Here is a 20,329-nt window from a genome sequence, read left to right on the forward strand (position 1 = left end):
TTATCATATTAAAAGAATATTAAGAATATTTAAATAAAGTTTTGTGGTATACTGGGTTAGAAATGGAAGAATAGAACACAGAATGTGAGTATACACTGATTGTCAGTGAACGATGAGGACACTTACCAGCTATGGACGTATGGGACATTTGCAACGATGTCTGCTGAAAACATTTGTAGTATGTGATGTTCCTGTCTGCCAGGTTTGGGGTGTTGCACTATAGCATGGCTTGGAGAGGACCCCCAGATTGTAGAGCTCGGTGGGGACCCCCAGATTGTAGAGCTGGAAGCCCCTAGAGCTGTGATTAAAGACATCAATAACATAAATTATGTGCGCTTTAGTTTCTGTCTGTAGAGTTTGTAAACAATAGGATACAAAGCTGAAGCACTAGACACGTGAGGTGGTGGAGTTGGTTATTTTGACAAACCTGGGCACCTGAAAAGCTGTCTTTGCTGAAATATAATGCATATTTGAGACTTTTAAAAGCCCTGACGTAACCTGAGTGGAATGGTGTGCTGTGTATAGCTCGTGAGGGATTCATCATTCCTTCCTTATTTGGCATTTTGGCTCCTTGGGCTGGTTCAGATTTAGTGGATTGCATCTTAAATGATTTGACGCTGTGTCTGTGTCTAGATGGCAAATAGTGTGAAGTAGCACAGTGCTTGTTTTGTGCTGCTATCTCTGGTGGGCAGAGATGTCTACAAGGGCAAATCTATATTGGGCTGGGGGCTTTTATTCTGGCGGTCCCAATGGGATCAGTCTGGTCATTCGAGGCTGATGGATGGTGAGGACTCTATCTCTTTTTCTCTGTCTCTGTCTCCCTTGCTCTTGTGTGTTTTGAGAAACTGGACAGAAAATTAGACCACAGGATGACAAATGAAAATGTCGTAATTCTGAACTAAAGAGCCAATGTGATCAGGACTGAATATGCTTCATGACTGGCTGCAGGATCTCATCCTTGAACAGTCCTGAGTGGCCCGAGTCACGGCCCTTTGGTATGGTCACCCATATCCAAATAGCAGGTGTGGTTGTCTGAGCTCCTTGTGAACTCATCCACCTGATGCCTGCTAAATCTCCAACACGATCATCCAGAGGGGCGGAGCTCTGCTCAGTCATCTCCAACATGGCCAACCCGAGGGGCGGAGGTCTGCACAACCAGGGTGCTGGCAGACCCAGTGGAGGGTCACGCAGGGCTGCACAGATGCGCTGCTAGCAGCTCAGAGGAGATGCCTCACCCTTGATGTGCAAGTCGGTGACAGCCAGAGAGAAGAGAGCCGAGGTCAGCACTCGCACTGTAAGAAAGACTTCTGTTTCCATGGCACCAGACATTAAAGGATCAAAGTCAGCACTCTGACATGTGGCTGAGTGTGTAGTGTGATTCCCTCATGGCTAGACTGAGGGTGTAGTGAGATTACCACAATGAGGGTGTAGTGTGATTCTGCTTCTGACACACTGAGGGTGTAGTTTGATTCCTTCAATGACAGACTGTATCATTCTCACTCCCTCCTATTCTGAATCATCTCATCCCTGGGGCTCTTGTCCCTGTCAGACGGCCTTCATTAACCACAGCTCAGAATGTTCACTTTTCTCCATATTCCTCCGCCTGCCTGTGTCTGCCTAGTGTCTGACCTGCTCATGCCCTCACAGTGAAGAGCTCAGGAGAGGAGAGGGTTAACGGTGAAGTCATCGTGAGGAGTGCTGGTGCTGCCCTGCACTTCAGCTGTGTGTCCAACAGGTGCACACGCACACACTGGCGTTAATAAGCTGCTCCTGGAGCAGTGCGCCTGTTGGTGGTGAACTGACTGCTCACTCTTTCTCATATAGGACAGTGTAACGGGTTCAGTGACCTCAAGGCAGCGGGTATCAGATGGGGGTTTGTCTGTAGTTTGGGCACTACAGGCTAATGTCTGTTACCATGAACTGCACAGGCAAACAGCAAATAGCTGACAGCCTCCACAATGCTGACTGTTAGGAACATGTACAAAGGGAAACGTCTGTTTCTGCTTCTCTTAACCTATTTCTTTCCCTCAATTTCAAACTCATTGTAGAATTTCTAGTTTCTTTCTCCCTCATATTTTCCCAGTTTTTCTTCTCTTTCTCTCCCTCCAAGATAATTAGGTGTAATTGTCTGTTTCTTGTATAAGAGGCGTGTGTGTGTGGGGGTAAGTGCTCACACACACACACACCCGCACCCATCAGCACACAGCCCTCAACAGAACAGCATGACATCATGTCTCAGTCATCCTCTCGCCCTTTGGCCCCTGGTCTTCTCCCTGGCTTGTCATGCCCAGCAGGGCAGGGTTGTTTTGAGCTCCTGCCTGGCGGCCAGCCCTCCCTTGGGTCCATCTCCTGGGAAATAGAACACTTATGGAACTTTATTTACTATTAACAGCGCAGTACAAATTGTACTCATTGGCGTTCTCCTGTTCTAGCCCTGGAGGACCAGAGCACTCTTGGCTCTTAAACCCTGACTGGTCACCAGCTTAATTTGCAAGCTCTCCATTAACTGTGCTTGTGCTGTGTTCATCTGAGATCAGTGCCATGTTCCTATAGCTAACTAATGAGTTGGATTTAGTAGGAGCTGGTCTTAGATCAGTTCTTCAGAGTCATAAGAAGGCCACCCAAACGCTGCACGAGGGTCAGTGTCAGTGTTTTATTTCTGGTCTCTTGGTCCTGTGTTTCATGAAAGCAAATGTATACTGATGACAAAAGACGGATAATAAAACATGTATGGTAAAATGGGGCTGCTTTCTGACAGCCATTACCAACTGATCAGACCTCTTGCAGGATCACGCCACACGTGTACAAAGACGTGCTGCTTAAGACTGCAACATCTTTCACACCAGAAACCCACTGTAAAGGATAATTTTAGTCTAAACCTTATGAAAGGCATTAATGAACAGAACTTGGTGTCTAAGGAGGAGTTGCTGCAAAAGAATGTTTTGCACAGTACCTACGTAAATTCTTCAAACTGCAGTCCATACATTTTTATTTTGGGTTGCATGGTCAGAGACACCGTGTTCCTTCAAAAGTATCTGGAACGGCACTTTTTCTCTTCCACCCTGCATTGCCACCATTAGCACCAGGAGCCACTGCGTGCGTGTGTGTGTGTGAGTGTGTGATTGTAGCTCATGAGTGTAGGGCTTTGTCACAGTCACCTCAGCTACTCCCAATCTCGGAGAGGGCCGAGGACCCGGACTCGAGCTGTGGCCCCTGAGGTCTGGAGCTCGGCTCTGGGCATCCCTCCGGTCTGGAACGCTCCTTTCACCCAGCTGCCCTGCCACGAGCTTCCGTGTTGATTCCCTGAGGGAGACGGAGGAAGGGAGGTGGTATTCTCCATCTCTCTCCTTGTCTCTGGAGAATGTCAGAGGTGGAGCCATTCTGGAGCAGCAGGAATTAAACACAGCAATGTTGCTATGGTTCCCTTGGTGTATGTGTGCGTGTGTGTACATAAGCACATGGGTACGGGTGGGCGGGCTAGAATGGTGCTCCTTTTATAACTAGCTTTGTAAGCGTGTGATTGTTGCTGGTGAGGGCAGGCGTGAGTGCACTTCCATGTCCGGAGGCCTGGATCCAGCCAGCTGTACTCTCTGGAGCTCTGGTGCCAGATCCCCCGGAGGAGAGAAAGAGGGGGGAAGAGGAGGAGGAGGAAGGGCCTTGCTCTCGCTGCTGGGAACGTTACCACGAGCCTCCCGGACAATCCGCCTTTCCTCCGTTGCATTCAGACCTTGAGTCTAATCCACTCCTTCCTCATCCTGTTGAATGAACACACTGTTGGAGAGATGGATTGAGAGAGAGAGAGAGAGGGAGAGAGAAAGAAAGGGGGAGAGGGAAACGGAGAGAAGGGGAGAGAGAGCGAGGGAGGGGTAAATGGAGGGAGAGAGAAAAAACAATGGGAGCAAAGTGAGTGTGAGAAAGTGAACATAGAACATTCCAGGGAAGGTTTAGCGTGTGTGCATGTGCGTGTGTGTGTGTGGGATGGTTTGAGTGTGATGGTGAGAGAGGAAGAGAAAGCTGATCTCATCATGTGCTGTTTTACTCTCCATAAATAATGTCACAGTGATGGAGTAGTGAGGACGTTAAACCCAATCAATCAATCAATTATTGAACCATTCAATCAGTCAGTCAGCTACATTAGTTAGAGAGTACTGGATCAATTAGTACATAGCCATACTGATTCCAGTGACGCAGAAAGCCCAGGTCTTTAAAATTAGACTTGGCTCCTTCTCTTTGGCTGTGCCTTGAGCTACCAGAAATCTTGCAGTGCTGCACATGCACGTGTGTGAGATCAACCACAGCAGCTCAGATGTGTCATGCTAGTGACCTGATGACATCACAGATCACATCCCAACCGTGTGTGAGATCAACCACAGCAGCTCAGATGTGTCATGCTAGTGACCTGATGACATCACAGATCACATCCCAACCGTGTGTGAGGAGGCCCAGCAGCAGGGACCCCCTGTTCTTATACAAACACTGATATTAGACACAGTGACCCCCTCCCCCCAGTATAGTATAGTATAGCATAGTATAGTATCCAGTATGCGAGAAACCCAAACCATACAGTGAGATCACATGAACGTACGATGGCTCCGCCCACTACGGAAGAGTTCCTGCCATCGTTGAATGACATGAAGAGTGAGAGTGAAGACAGCTCTGGTGTGAAGAGTGAATAGTAAGAGTGAAAACAGCTCTGGATCTAGTGTGAAGTGTAAATAGTGAGAGTGAAGACAACTGCTCTCGTGTGAAGAGTGAGAGTGAAGACTGATCTAGTGTGAAGAATGAAGATGGCTTTTCACACCATGAAAATAGTTCTGATCACGTACTGTAATATTTGGCAAAAGTAGTATGTCATCTGGGTATCTTTCGTGCGCTGGAAAAATGTATTTTGGTCGTATATCGCATACAGATTCATATGAACGAGTGTGTACGAACGGGCTGCAGTAGTCAGGGAAACGGAGGCAGTCATGCTTGTGGCTGAAGTCTGCTCAGAACACTTTTAAGGATGAAATGGTGTCTTACGTCATTGTCCCAAACATGAACAGAAATACCACTCTTCCATTGGGAATGCACTTGTTTCAGAGCCTATGGGGCATTTGTATATTATTCTACAGCTCCTTTAGGGGCAGCCCTCAAGTAGCATTTCACTTTAATATCTGCCTCAAGGGCATTAGAACATTTATACATCATTCTGCACCTTCCTCAGAGGGAACATGATCACCATGGCAACGTTTACATGGCTGCTTGAGCTGCCTGTTGCCTTCTTTATATGAAAATAAATGACTCCTGAATGCCAGAGGGCGCCAGAGAGTGACTGCACAATGGGGATGAATGCAAGTTTCTCACAACTTGGCCAGGACCTTTTTTTAAATTTTGTAAAGTAGACACATTTTACACTAAAGACATCAAAATCTTGCTAGTGTATTTCCTTAGTCCTACAGCTACCTTTGGGGCAATAGGATGGTAGTATTTCTACTGCTGAATGCTGATTGGTTGGTGATCTGACATGGGAGTAGATTTAAGGCTAGTGTTCTAGTGTTCACATCTGAGGATTGCATATCATAAATATCCAGTTTATCCCTGTTAATTCTGTTTACGCAAAAGGACGACCAAGGACGACAGACGATATCGGGGGGTTTTTTTTTTAAGGGTTCTTCCGTTTTCTCGGGGAAGATTTCAACCACTACCCTGGTAACTCACCAGAACTCCTGACTTCCCCCAGAGAGCAAGTGGAACAGGCCAATATGGAGGCCTGCACGCAAAAGTGACGAGTCATGCTTTTGAGAAAAGAGAAAAAAACCTCCAAAGCAGGATATCTACTGGTTTAGTCAGCTCCTTTTCACTCCGCCTATACCCCAACCCAAATTCCCCCACCCAACAGCCGCCGAAACACAGTCCATTTATAGCTGTGTCAGTACTGAGTGACTAATGCCCATTGTATTTAATCTACAGTTAAGGCATTTAAGTGAAATGTTTAAAGACTTATTGTGTGCTGTGTACAACTCGATGTGGGTGGCAGATGGAGAAGTTCTGAAGTGCCTCCACATCAGTCTGCCCAGCAGACATAAATAACCTTCAACCACTACAATGGCATTCATGAAAAGCCCAGTGAGTGCTCCAGGAACACTGTAGTAGTAATGTCAGGAATAAACAGCACAAACGTTGGCTTGACTGAAGCAGAGTATCTCCACCGTTTAGACGTCATGTCACTTTCCCGTTGCTGGCTGTTATGATCAGAAGCCTGTGCCTCCATGAATGTGTGTTGGAGAATGCTGGGAGTTGTCATCTATGTGCTTTAGAATTTGCATTGATGATACACGCACGTGTGTGTGTGTGTGTTAGGGGATGGGATCACTGCAGTCAGAGTTAATCTTTCCATTATTCCTAATCTCGGCCCCCTGGACTGGAAACCCCATCCAATTAGGTCCATCACTACTCATGTGTCCTAGCTGCAGTACGGTCCCAGGGTGCTGTTTGTCTGCACTTCGATGTATTGACAGGCTGTGAAAAGCCGAGCGCGTAATTCTCGGACGCTTTGGAGGGCTGCTGTAAAAGCCTCTGCCATGTTCCCTCAGCCGGCCCATCACAGCTGGACAGATCCTTAAATATCGCTTCCTGTGACTGGACTAAATGGACAGATTTCTCACCCATTACAGTCGCCTTATTCCATCTACACAACAACCCAAAGTGAGATCATTTGCTTCAAGAATATCTCCCAACCTGTTATTATGTCTCTGGAAGTGCAACTAATCACTCTGCGCCATTCGCCTGCAGGGGCGTGTGTGTGTGCATGCCTTTGTGATGACTCCAGACGGTTCTTGCGAAGTGGCGTTGCTCTTCTCGATGTGGGCATGGTCATCATGGGTTATGATCGGACATGAGTCATGTACTCCTCCTCCACAGCCTCACGGGCCATCACCTTTTTAGAGTCCTCCATAAATAGCCGAGCACCCAAGGTCACATGTTCAACGAGAAGGTCAGACTGCTCATCTGACTAATGGACTGTGCATAGACTAATCAAGTGTCTGTCACTCCAGTGGTGAATTGTATTCCTCTATGAAGCCTTAAGAATCTTACTGGCATGAGTGTGTAGATTCTCACTCACTCACACACACACACACACACATTGTAATGTTCTGCACAGACCCATATTCTGCATGTATAATGAACATGGGAAGAGTCAGTACCTGCAGCAACTGGACAAACATATTCAACACTAACATGCTGCCAAGTCCTCTCCCCTCCTCCCCTCTCTTCACCTCTCTTCACCTCTCCCCTCCTCCCCTCCACTCACCTCTCCCCTCTCCTCACCTCTCCCCTCTCCTCACCTCTCCCCTCTCTTCACCTCTCCCCTCTCTTCAAATCAAATCAAATCAAATCAAAGTTTATTTGTATAGCGCTTTTCACAACACATGTCACAAAGCGCTTTACAGGATTTAAAAGGTTAACAATACTATGGGCCCAGAACCCTAATGAGCAAGCCAAAGGCGACAGTGGCGAGGAAAAACTCCCTATGATGGTGGGGAATAGGAAGAAACCTCGGGAGAACCAAGACTCAAAAGGGAACCCATCCTCCATTGGGCGGCCCGTTAACACACAAATTACACAAAATACAGACAAATACACAAGCCACACACAAATCACACAATCAGACTAAGTAAAGGTAAAAATGAAAGTTCTGGGTTTTGATATTGTCATTGTAAATGTCTGTTGATGAACGCCAGGCTTTCATTCCATGTCGGAGCAGCGATGCTGGTATTGTAGGCTCCGACTGCAGTGTTAGGCTCCGACTCTCTTCACCTCTCCCCTCTCTTCACCTCTCCCCTCTCCTCACCTCTCCCCTCCACTCACCTCTCCCCTCTCCTCACCTCTCCCCTCTCCTCTCTCTTCACCTCTCCCCTCTCCTCACCTCTCCCCTCTCCTCACCTCTCCCCTCTCCTCACCTCTCCCCTCTCTTCACCTCTCCCCTCTCTTCACCTCTCCCCTCTCCTCACCTCTCCCCTCTCCTCACCTCTCCCCTCCTCTCACCTCTCCCCTCCTCTCACCTCTCCCCTCTCCTCACCTCTCCACTCACCTCTCCCCTCTCCTCACCTCTCCCCTCCACTCACCTCACCTCTCCACTCTCCTCACCTCTCCCCTCTCCTCACCTCTCCCCTCTCCTCACCTCTCCCCTCTCTTCACCTCTCCCCTCTCCTCACCTCTCCCCTAACCTCACCTCTCCCATCTCCTCACCTCTCCCCTCTCTTCACCTCTCCCCTCTCCTCACCTCTCCCCTCTCCTCACCTCTCCCCTCTCCTCACCTCTCCTCACCTCTCCCCTCTCTTCACCTCTCACCTCTCCTCACCTCTCCCCTCCACTCACCTCTCCTCACCTCTCCCCTCTCTTCACCTCTCCCCTCCTCTCCCCTCCTCTCCTCTCCTTTCTGTAAAGTGTATATTCTGTATAGTGTTGTATGCTGTTATGTTGTATATTGTTTTCTTGTGCTTTAGAGAGAAAAGTGCCCTATAAATAAATTGTACTTACTTCTATCTTCTCTTCAGACTTCCTCTTCCAGACTTTTATGCGGTGCGTATATGTGATCGCACTCTGAGCCCAGTGAAATCCTCTGTGGGAGAATCCACACGTGCTGTAAAGGCACTGCAGGCAGATTTGTACCAGTGTGACAGAGCTGCGTGCTCTACTGTGTACATTGTACAGGGCTGCTGCCTCCTTGCGGGTTCTGATTTTGTTCAAGTCCAATGTGACTCACAAAACATGGTGCACCATCTAGACCAAGTGTAAGAGGACACAGTGAGGCCATGTATTGCTCTTTGATGAACTGGGTTTAAAAATGGTAAATGGTACACTAGGAACAAACATGTTTGAAAAGCGATGGCTAACTGTTGCCCCCTGGTGGTGGATACATTTACTCTCCACCGCAGCCTGCTGTTCTAAACTTTGAAAAGCCTCAGAACAGGTGATGGAGACATGGTGGCAAATGCGTGTGCTGTTTCTGTCCCCAGTGGAAACGGAGCGCAGTCTGAGGCTTCAGGACACGGAGGCGAGTCAGCAGCTGATGGAGATGAGGGAGAGGCAGCGTTTCTTCGAGGAGGTGTTCCAGCACGACGCGGACGTCTACCTCTCCCCAGCACATCTGCACGTCGACTACAAGAGGCGTGAGTGGAGCTTGCGTTGCATATCGTCAGCGCAAGCCAACGCCTTGCACACTGCAAACGGTCCTTGTTTTGTAAACAGCTTTGGGTCTTGCAAAAGCGCACGAAATGCAGCAACTCGGACCAGACACATGGTACATACCTGTGGGTCCCTTTTGAAAGGAAGTGATGTTTTTCCATTGCTCGGTAGCTCCGATTGGCAGCATCTCCTCCATGGAGGTGAACGTGGACATGCTGGAGCTATTGGATATCTCTGACCCGGAGGCCTTGGACGTGTTTCTCGGCACGAGTGGCGAGGACGATGCCATCTCGCCTCCTCTCCAAGGTACAAGTGCAGCCTTGCAGACCTCAGCGACCATGGAGCACAACAAGGAGTCATGCGTCATGACACGAAACAAATCCGTTACAGGTTCAGCTACCAAAGATTTGAGAAACAGGGCTGGATTTGGATAAGAAAGTCTCAGGTGTATAACTTGTGGACTGTAGGATTTGATAATTGCATATGTAGGCATAGTTCACTGGCATTGTATGCAGACACATTTATTAGATTAAAATTGGTCTTGGTCAATAATATCCTGAATTATCGTGCGTGATATCGTATCGTAATGTCTTGCGTTTGATTTTCTCTCCGTATTACCTTGTGTTGTGGTTTGTTTTCCCTCCAGAGGTTGACTGCACTAGTGATGGGGAGGAGGCACTAGGAGAGGAGATCTTCCTCAGAGTCCCCGACAGCAATGCACTCAAATCACGGATGTCGTCCACCTCTTCCAGCTCCACCTCTGACAGCCAGGCCACAAATGAGGATGGAGCTGAAACCCCTGTCAACCAATCAGATGATGAGGATGTACCTGATGATGACGACAATGAAGATGACTGCCTTTCGATAATCGTCTCACCCACAGTCAAGTTTGTGGAAGAAGACCAGCCTGTGTTGCCATCAGCAGTGACTACTGACTGATCTCACAATATCCGTTTCCCTATGGATGAGGATGTGTTCACTGGTGGGTTGACCCGATCTGGCCCTGTACCAATATAATGAAGACTTCAGTGCACTCACAAATGCACGTTCATATTCCACTTCGGGTTGCTGTTCAGCTGCTGCTGTAGTTTGGGCTTATTACCTCTTTGTCTATGTTCATTAGCTGTCATAAATATAGAAAACTACAAGAAAAGCATCATTTAAAGTCACTTTTCTAATTAGCTTATTTTGTTTGGTTCTGCACATGGGTACTGCTGAGTAGCTTAAAGCTAGACATTTAGCCCATGCATGACTGCTCACAGACTCACTGCATTTCAGTCTTTCTAAGTCGTGTTTGCGTGTGTGTGTATGTGTATGTGTGTGTTTGGAGTCATATAACCCCTTTATTTCTTGCAGTATCCTATATTTTAACAAACAATAAAGCCAAATACTACCTTTGAAATGTTACATAAAAAAGTTTCTGCCACTTGTATTTGTTGGGCACAACTTTAATCTTGAATGAGGTTACCAGCAACATGAGAGGTGGGCGTACGTGAAGACGACCAGTAACATTCATTCTGTTGGCTGTTGATTAATTACATCAGTACACACAGGCCATAGAGGTTTATACCTGACACAAATCCCTCCGAACTGTGTTTCACAACATGGATGCATAAGAAGCTGATCAAGGCAGCAACACAATGGTCTGTTGATCATACTGAGCACTGGCAAAGATCAAATTCCAGGGTTCAGTCATAAACACTTCATGCTTGTTTGACTTCAGTATTTTTTATGTAAATCATTCTCATTTATTCTAACAGAAACACTGATGAATAAAAATGATGTAATCTTCAAATCACAAAGCATTCAGCCATAGTTCAAAGTCCTATACTGGATTATCTGAAAACTAGTTTAACTATTAGATTTCAAGGAAGTTCACAGCTTCATTAGTCTGGCCTAATAATACCCAACCATAATTACTCATCTGCTTTTCAACACCCTGTGGTATTGCAATAAAAAGTCAGTCATTTTCAGCAAAATGAGCCAGAATAATTAATTGCACATAATGGCTAAATATATCACATGTGGTTGAAAGAGTAGGGGTCAACCACAATAAAGCAGGACATTACAAGCTCGGTTTGCTGAGGCCATTATTATAAACATGCAGCTACAGAAAGATCAGACAAAATTTAAACCAGTTCGGATAGTGGAAACTACTACAGAACAAATATAATTATTGACAGCAGGTCAAGGTGTGATGTAATAGGTCTACATAATCTCTTATACACAGTTCAACACACTTCACTGAAGCGGTTTGATGCCAAGTTGGTGTTAAGTCCTCCCTTTTATTTAGGTTAAATAAATGTTTATGAATAACTTGTGATATAAAATAGTTCATGAATAACCCTAATTAATAGGAAGTACAGCGTGTAAATCGATTTTGCTGTCCATTCTGAAAAAAAAAGAAACGACATTTGCTCCGTGTTACTATTAATGCAATTTAAAGTTTAAACCAAGAATTTCTTAATGTAAGTGAATGTTGAACCTAGATGCCCCCGGAGCCTATATTGCTGACAGAAGATAGGCGCCTTTTCACGTTTTCTGAGGGGCAATCGTTGGCAGGCACTAGGTAATTCGAAGCCATCTTGTTAGAAAGGCATCCCACTTTGTACTCAACAGAACATTCCGTATATACACTGAGACAAACGTACGATGAAACTCAACTGCTATGAATACAAAAATAAGCGAGCCCTTTGCGAATTAAAGGTAATTTATCTACTTTACAAGGCCCATTTGTAGGTGACAGTCCAGCGCGTAGCGCTCCCCAAACGCGCTCCAACACTGTCAACTGACAGGCGTTTTCCCCAAGTCCCACCTCCTCCAACCAGAACAACCAATGACAACGCCCCCAGGACGGTACGTAATGACGTTTCCGCTCCCGGGTACATGCGCAGTTTCATTTTGTTCAGAGCTCCTCACTGTTCACATCGAAGATGGCGGCGGGCTTCGACCTGCTTGTGGAGGATTCTCTAATTAAAAGAGTGGGGAAGAAACTTTTTGACGATATTGCAGGTCGTGTTAGAAACGAGCTTGGCAGATTTTATTGCATTAACTCCGAGGGAAGAGCCCGGACAGTTGGAAATAACAATGCTAACTCCGGGGTAGACGGGAATGCAACTAGCTAACGTTAACATTTGGTGAGCAAGGAAGCTATCGCTACGAGACGAGTTGTAAAAGCAGGTGATCCTGTACCGCGTTTAAATGACATTTAACCCCCAGATATCACCGCCAGGACGGGTACAGTAATACGGGCGCCTACCAGCGCCTCGGTTACACCGTGACACGCCGTTTCCACTCACTTCCCACGTTTGTTCCTACTTCGGACGCGTACCGGAGGGAAAGGGATGTTTTTGAGTCCCGCCTGTTAGCTGTGGATGCAACAAAACCAGGGCGCGCACACACACCGAGAGACCCGAGACACTCCACCGGCGCACGGCCAGCTCCACCCGCTCCACCCGGCGTCTCCACATGATCACCACTCCGCCCAGCCACCGAGTGGAGATCGGGACGACCATAGCGCCAACTTTTGACGGAAGGCGATGCGATGGATCCACACGCGGAAAGCGGCGCTGCGCTCGCCGGCACGCCGGTGTCGAGCAGCTCGACGGTGGACGCTACGACTGCCATCACGGTGGTCAACCACGGGCCCGGAGTAACGAAAGGAAACTCAAACGGGACCGGACCTTCAAGTTCAAGCACTGTCATACAAGGGAACCCGCGGGACGCCGGCACGGTGTCGGGCGCGGGGGGTGGACCCGCCGGGACGGTCGTGGGACCCTCTATGCAAACGGCGGGAGCGGGTTTAACGATTAACGGGAGCAATAATACGGGGTTGACGAATGTAGCTGATCCCGCAGAGCCGCCGGCGGCGGGGGGAACTTCACACACGGCGCCTCTGAACACTCAGACCCCCCCCTCCGTGGTAGTGAGTTCAGGGCTGCCCGCGAAGTCAGGTTCGCCCAAACCTTTTATTCACGCCACAGCTCAGACGGTGTCGCCGGGTGCCGCCGTGAACACCGGCTCCGTGACTCTCGGGCAGCCCCCGCTCAGTTCCCCCGGGGGGGCTAAGGGGGTTTTGCAGGGAGTCGCCAGGACCGGCGCTCCGGTGAGCGTGGCGTCCAGCCCGGGTGCTGCCAGAGCCATCGCGCCGCAACAGGTGTTGGCTCCCCGTCTCCCCCACGGCAGCCCGGGGCAGCCCAACATACAGAACATCCAGCTACCTCCAGGTACTGCACCCGTTTGAACCGAGCCAGAGACGGAGTTGAATCATGAAGTGATTTTAGTGTTAACTAAAACAAACAAACAAACAAACAAAACCACCCCTGTTCTGTGGAGTTTTTTTTTGTCCTGTCTTTAAGTCTCAAACTTGTCCTGTTTAATTTGCTCCGCCTTGTTTCAAGTGAGTAGTGGAATGTAAAGCACCCTGTCCCACGAGTCCATATCACACTATTCTCCTGTGTTCAATGACTTAACTGAGTCAACGCTGATTAAATATTTAGGGATATTTTGCTCACAGTAAAGAGTCTGTGGAGAAAGGGGTGTTTTTTTGCCACTCACAAAATGTTTAGGCAAAATCACACATCATCATCCTCTTTTTCTCATCACTGCTCACCCACCATAAAGAGCCTGCAAAACTCACTGAGGCCAGAGATGTAAATAAGGGCGTGTTGATTTCAGATAATACCTGCCCACTGACTTAACGATGTGTGTAGTAGACGTGTGGCAGGTGCAGGCCAGGCGGAAATCACTGATTTCACTGGGCCAAAGTGTAATTGGGGTGGGCAAGCATGAACGAAAGTTGTTGACGGGGGGGGGCTGATTAGGTGGGCCCAGTTGCCAATAAGGGTGGGCCTGGCCCACCCAGGCCCGCCCGTAGATCCGCCCCTGAGCCAGCGCCCAGGACGCAGTGGGTTGGCGGAGGGCAGGGAGTGAACGGCGTGGGTCCTCCAGCGCCCCCAGGGCGAGGCCCACCGCCTGGCCCGAACTGGGGGGTGGAGGGGTTGGGTTTGGTCACTGCGTTGCCTTCAGGCTGGATAATGCAGCACTGGGGAGAGGTGTAGTGTGTTTAGGGTATGATTATGAACCCTCGCTGTGTGTGTGCATAGGTATGGTGCTTGTACGTAGCGAGGCTGGCCAGTTGTTGATGATCCCGCAGCAGGTGCTGGCCCAGATGCAGGCCCAGATGCAGGCCACACGAGCTCCCACTCCGGCTAGCACCGCGCCCGGCCAGCTCCCCGCACAGGTAACCTCCCCCACCCACACACCCATCTCCAACCTGTCTTCATCTGCCGGACACAAATGTCCTACCTAGCTACAGCACACTGCTGAGTAAGGGGAGGGATGGGCTCTCTTGGTCATGGCCTGTAACAGATCATTTAGACTCACTTTTCATGGGGGGGCTTTTATTATCAAAGTCAGGACTGAGAAATAACCACTGCGGTTTCTTTTCCATAGCCAGAATAGGTACACACATCACTCAGACGCTTTGTTTGTACTCATTTCTACTCGGAAGGTATCCAAGCAATGAAACTACATGTGGTTATGCTGTGTTAAACAAATACTGCTATATAAGCGTTTACGTTGGTGATGATAGTGCCCTCCGCTGGTGTTTTTAACCTGCTTCATTTCGAGATTATTTTGTCTTTAATTTTCATTCTTTTTTGTTTTTTTGTTTGTATTAAATTTTTTTTTTACATTTTCTTGAACATTTTCTTCAGCATTAAGCATTTTTTTATTTCGTAAATCCAAACACAGACTCAACTTTCGTTCTTTTATATCTATATAATTTGAGCATAAGCCATTGCATTAAAATGCCTTTATTATTCAGTCAGGAATGTCCAGACTTGGCTAGTACTGTGTATTGTAGCTCTAGGTGAGGTGATTTACACGTGAAGCCGATCAGTGTTCACTTGTGAAGTCGGGATGCCATGAACAAGAAGAACTGTAGGCCAGTGTCAGTTTCTGGATAAATAGTGACAATTCTGAAATTAGTTTGTAACGGACAGAGCCAAGATGGCCTTGTTTCTGCTTCCAAACTGCCACAAAGAGAAAAACGACAGAGTGTCTACAGCAACTCGCAAGACCCCCAAAATCGCTGCTATTCCGGCAGCTGGGATGGTGTGTTCAGCGTGCTGTTAGCTGCGTACTCTAAAGCTGCGTTCGTTGCAGGCCCCCAGCGCTCCCGTCATGGTCAGACCGGTGCCGCACACCATCATCAAACAGGCTTCCTCCACCACCACCAGCCCCGCCACCACCACGCTCCAGAGACCACCCGCACAGGTAACACACACCACCACGCTCCAGAGACCACCCGCACAGGTAACACACACCACCACGCTCCAGAGACCACCCGCACAGGTAACACACACCACCACGCTCCAGAGACCACCCGCACAGGTAACACACACCACCACGCTCCAGAGACCACCCGCACAGGTAACACACATGGCCACGCCCCAGAGACCACCCGCACAGGTAACACACACGGCCACGCTCCAGAGACCACCCGCACAGGTAACACACACGGCCACGCTCCAGAGACCACCCGCACAGGTAACACACACCACCACGCTCCAGAGACCACCCGCACAGGTAACACACACGGCCACGCTCCAGAGACCACCCGCACAGGTAACACACACCACCACGCTCCAGAGACCACCCGCACAGGTAACACACACGGCCACGCTCCAGAGACCACCCGCACAGGTAACACACACGGCCACGCTCCAGAGACTAGCTGCTCACATTTAGCCACACTCCCAACTACAGCGCACCGGTGGGACATTTGTGGAGGGAACATCATGAATACATTTGCACACACCCACGAAATGCATCTTAATGCAAGTCTCCGACACACCTAGTAGGATAAAGTACAACACACTGGAGATCTGAGAACGAGAGAGAGAGAGATACACACACACACACACACACCCACACAGACAGCATTTGAAAGCAGGACTCACACTGTTGCTACACTTCAGGGTACGCGTGCACGCACACACACAATACTGCTGTGAAGTCCATACTCCAGAGACGCCTTTGTCTTTTCCTCCCGTTCATGTTAAGATGAGCAATTCTTTATAGTCTGCCCTTCTCTCTGGCAAACTCTCACGCAAACCAGAAGCTGCTTCATCACTTTAGGGATTACAAGGAGCAGTGAAATATGCTAAATCTCTCCCTCTTTCTCTCTCTCTCTCTCAGCTGTCATCCGTGGGCTCTGTGCTCACAGTGCAGCCAGGGGCCACCCAGAGGTTGGTACCTCCTGCCTCGGGGACCAGTGTCACCTTGCCAAGGGTAAGAGTGGAGGCCAGAGACCTCACAGCTCAGCGCTTTGGCCCCAGTGTGATCACAGACGGCCAGTAGCTCCTGGATTGACACTTATTCCGACGGGCAAGGCTCTTAAAGGCCATTGTTTTTGTGCTGTCCTTATTTATAAAATGCCTTTCATTTGAATGGCCATATTTATTACATTTTTATTTCTTTCTTTCTGTACATGTTTTGAACAGTTACCCAATTTTGGTTTTACATACGTGTGTGGAAACGGGGAATGTGAGGTGGTTTCCAGAGTGCCTTTGGCAGCAATGACGTCCTCAGAATCCCCACAAACATCCCCATCTGGGAAACACGAAAAACACCAGAAATGGCCAATCAGAGTCCGAATTAGAAAGTCTTTTTGGTGATGTAAGTCTCTCGGGACTCTTCAGGGATTGATTCTTCAGGTCTGGCATTGAGGCTTGTCTGTTCCTCAGGCTTGATCTGTGATGAGGGATTGATTCATTAGGTCCTTGTTCCAAGAGCTGCTGTCTGAACCAACGGTACACTGTGATGCCTGATTCTCCATGTCTCTGGTTCATCATGACGCCTAAACCTCTGGTTCTGTCATGACTCTGGATCATGTTGTGTGTCTGCAGGAGACAATGGAGAATGTGAAGAAGTGTAGGAACTTCCTGTCTACGTTGATCAAGCTGGCCACCAGCGCCAAGCAGTCGTCCCAAACCGCCGCAAACGTCAAAGAGCTGGTCAAGAACTTACTGGTGAGTGAGCTTGTGTGAGCGAGTGAATTTGGATGTTTATATGTGTGTATGGGAGTGTGTGTGTGTGCGCGTATGTGTATGGTTGTGTACATGTGCATGTTCAGTGTGTGTGTGTACGTGAGAAAGAACTCTGAGAGCATCTTGGCATTTTGATGTGTGTGCGCGTGGGAAGTGTGTAGATCAAAACCTTTGTGTCTCTCTTCTCTTCTCTTGAGTAAGATGCAACGTTCACAGAGATCACAAATCTACTGAGCATCGAGCGTCCCGCCAAGATTAATGTTGACAAACGTGTTTGTGTTTGTGTTTGTAAAACAAAGCATAGGACTGCATGTGTTCCTGTCTGACTGGTGTGTGTGTGTGGGGGGGGGGGGGGTGTGTTCAGACTCGGATCAAGTTAGGGCTGAACGATTTTGGAAAATCTAATTGCAATTTTTTATCTATAAATTGCGATTGCGATTTAAAATCACGATTTTTCCCACTGTTTTCAGGAAACTCTGTTTCGGCATTTTTTATACAGCTCAGATACAGGGTTGCCAACTTTTCAAGATCGCTTGAAGTGAGACTTGAACCTGGAGTGGGTGGCGAACGTAATTTGTTGTTATCGGGGCGGTGTAAAATGGACAAAATTTAATATTATTATATCGCGATCGTTCGATCGCCTGTGGTTGGCGCCAGAGCGAACTAGTAACTTTTTAGTCTAAGACGGTCAATGCGTGAGAGTTGGCAGCCCTGCAGGTATAGCAACTTGGCTGAAATATGTGCGTGAGGGCGTTTGGTAGCGCATATCCAGTGTGTTTAACAAAGCCATGAAGCCGGGCTTGTTGACTAATATTAACGGGCATCATGTATTTCACTATGAACTCCGTTACTGCCCGAGTTATTTCAGCGTGCCGCTTCCAATTACATCCATAAGGAGTTACACTTTCAAACGGTTCGGTCAGTGAACCCTGTCTGCTGGACCGCGGTCAAGCTATCCGCGCTTCCGCGATTCATCCGTGCTTTGAATCTTATTGCGCCTATATGCGTGATTTTACGGTATTTCGCTGCTCACCGCATACTAAAGCTGTATAAGCACTAGGGTTGCAACGGTATGAGATTTTCACGGTATGATAACCGTCTCAGAAAATACAGCGGTATCACGGTTATCACGGTATCACAGTTAGTTTGTTTATTATTAAAAGATACACGGACCCTTAAAGAAATTACAACAAGTTTTTTTTGTTCAATTAACTATTTATTGTAGAAACTGGAACTATTGTATACAAAATGTCTCCTTTAAAAAAAAATAAGCTGTACACAGGTTTATATAAATACTGCAAAATTAGAGAAACCTAAATCATGGATTTCAATACAATTATTTAAGTTTAAATGATCTAATATCTGATAAACTCAGCCTGGGTCAGTGTCTGATCAACAACTGTTGTAAACGTTCGTTGTACTGCCAAGTTAGAATATAACCGGATACTGCAGAAAGAGAGGATTTATTTCTGACATGACCCTCACAATAGAGATTTCTATTTTAAGGCTTTCACACCGAGTCTGGTTTTAACATGTGAAAAACAGGCACGTTAGAATTTGAAAATGAACGCATGTAAATTAATGGCGTCTTTCACATCCAGTGAAAGCAAGGACCATAAAAAGCTAGGTTTATACTTTCACTAGTGACCGTAGCGCGCGACTCCGCACAGTTCTTTTGTATTACTTAACAAATACGAGCCTCTTGTAATTCCAGGACGAAACATGAGAGAACGTGAATACGTTAAGATTGGGCGTTTTGAAAATAAACATCCATTAAATAATGTGATGAAAAAGCGAATTATTTCGAGTATATGTATAAATATTTAACTTAATTAAGTTTAAGGTGCTGGGAAATATTGAAACGGACCTTTAAAGTTACGTACAAATGCTTTAATTCCACCTTATAAAGGTGTATGAACCCTGCAAACATGACTTTGTTCATTGCGCTGAGGCGCGGCGCGCGCGAAGTTACAAAATTCGAGAGGTGCACGACCTCGCGAATCGATAGCGCGCGAGACCCTCGCGCACGGGCGGAGCCACCGCGATTGCGTCATTTTTGCCGCTGATTTTAGTTTAGCTTTTTTTGTTAAAAAAATTTATTAAATCTGATGCACTTTCTGCCATTCTCACCGCTGCGTGCTGAGTAGCTGAACCGGAGCGGAGTTGCGTCAGTTTCTCCGCTGGCTTGCTTTTTACCGGTAATAAGCAAACGCACACGGTATGATAACCGTGCATTTTAATACCGTGGTATACCGTGAAACCGGTTACCGCTGCAACCCTAATAAGCACAGAGAAACACTTTTGCGTATTTGAAGATGCAGCACTGGTCGTTGGCATTTTAGCCTTACAAATATCATACGAGGCTTTGTGGTGTTTTTTTTTATACTGAAGAAGTTTGTAGTGTTACCTCGCGTCATAGCAACAGTAGCAAGGCACGTTTTGAAAGGTACCTGGCGTTGAGCAGCATCTTTTAAAAGCCAAAGTAATTTCACACAACTGATGTGCTGCCCCTCTTTGGTATTAGACTTTCAGTTGTGTCAGCTTCTGTCGAGCCTGAAGCCATTGTGCAACAAGTTAAAGTGCGCTGTGTTAACTTCACTTCTCCACCTCCCTGCCTCCTGCTCGGGTTTGCTCCGTTCGTCCTCGGCTCGGCTCGCTCCCAAGTCACGTGACCAGTTTAAATCGCAGCCTGTGCGATTAGAGAATCGCGTTTTAATATATCGCGAGATTATCGCAAATGCGGTTAATCGTTCAGCCCTAGATCAAGTATCCTGTACCTGCAGTGTCACTTTGAGAACTTTTCATAGACTGTATGATTGTGATCTTTGATCATTTCTCAGCTGGATTCTCAGAGACCACCAGCAGTAACCTGCCATTGGTTTGGCGTCCTACAAGCACCTGCATTCATTAAAAACCTCGCTCACTGCACCCAAGTTTCAGATAATGACTGATGAGAACAACCTCAGAGAAAATGACCATAGAGAAATGCAGGACTTCCTGAACGGCTTCCTGCAGTCTGGCGGTGGGGGGTGTGATGGGTCAGCCTAGCCTGGCAGGCAAAAGGTGTGCTGAGGTGTGTGTGTGTGTGTGTGTGTGTGTGTGTG

General features: G+C 47.6%; 3 protein-coding genes across 6 annotated transcripts in view; 2 read left to right on the top strand and 1 right to left on the bottom strand.

Moving 5' to 3' along the window:
• The window catches only part of LOC143503279 (uncharacterized), a 16,079-nt gene extending 6,643 nt beyond the window's left edge, over positions 1-9,436 (bottom strand). For 2 of the 4 annotated variants that reach the window (XM_076995625.1, XM_076995627.1), the window contains exons 1-4: positions 9,295-9,394; positions 8,524-8,637; positions 3,159-3,771; positions 127-2,349 (exon numbers count right to left, since the gene is read on the bottom strand). The gene's annotated coding sequence lies outside the window, so the exon portion shown is untranslated. Of the gene's footprint in view, positions 1-126; positions 2,350-3,158; positions 3,772-8,523; positions 8,638-9,294 lie in introns of all 4 variants that reach the window. The other 2 variants (XM_076995626.1, XM_076995628.1) reach the window with 2 other exon arrangements.
• Positions 1-10,791, top strand: part of LOC143503282 (dysbindin domain-containing protein 2) — an 11,241-nt gene extending 450 nt beyond the window's left edge. Inside the window, exons 2-4 of the mRNA XM_076995630.1 lie at positions 9,003-9,155; positions 9,343-9,477; positions 9,818-10,791. Of these exons, the coding sequence (XP_076851745.1) occupies positions 9,003-9,155; positions 9,343-9,477; positions 9,818-10,110 (581 nt within the window). The 3' untranslated portion in view covers positions 10,111-10,791. The remainder of the gene's footprint in view (positions 1-9,002; positions 9,156-9,342; positions 9,478-9,817) is intronic.
• Positions 10,792-12,056: 1,265 nt separating this feature from the next.
• The window catches only part of LOC143503278 (transcription initiation factor TFIID subunit 4-like), a 19,884-nt gene continuing 11,611 nt past the window's right edge, over positions 12,057-20,329 (top strand). Inside the window, 6 exon segments of the mRNA XM_076995624.1 lie at positions 12,057-12,705; positions 12,707-13,397; positions 14,277-14,413; positions 15,340-15,450; positions 16,375-16,467; positions 17,085-17,207. Coding sequence (XP_076851739.1) covers positions 12,640-12,705; positions 12,707-13,397; positions 14,277-14,413; positions 15,340-15,450; positions 16,375-16,467; positions 17,085-17,207 — 1,221 coding nt within the window. The 5' untranslated portion in view covers positions 12,057-12,639.

The sequence above is a fragment of the Brachyhypopomus gauderio genome, unplaced genomic scaffold (genome assembly GCF_052324685.1).
Source record: "Brachyhypopomus gauderio isolate BG-103 unplaced genomic scaffold, BGAUD_0.2 sc224, whole genome shotgun sequence".
NCBI classification, from domain to species: Eukaryota; Metazoa; Chordata; class Actinopteri; order Gymnotiformes; family Hypopomidae; genus Brachyhypopomus; species Brachyhypopomus gauderio.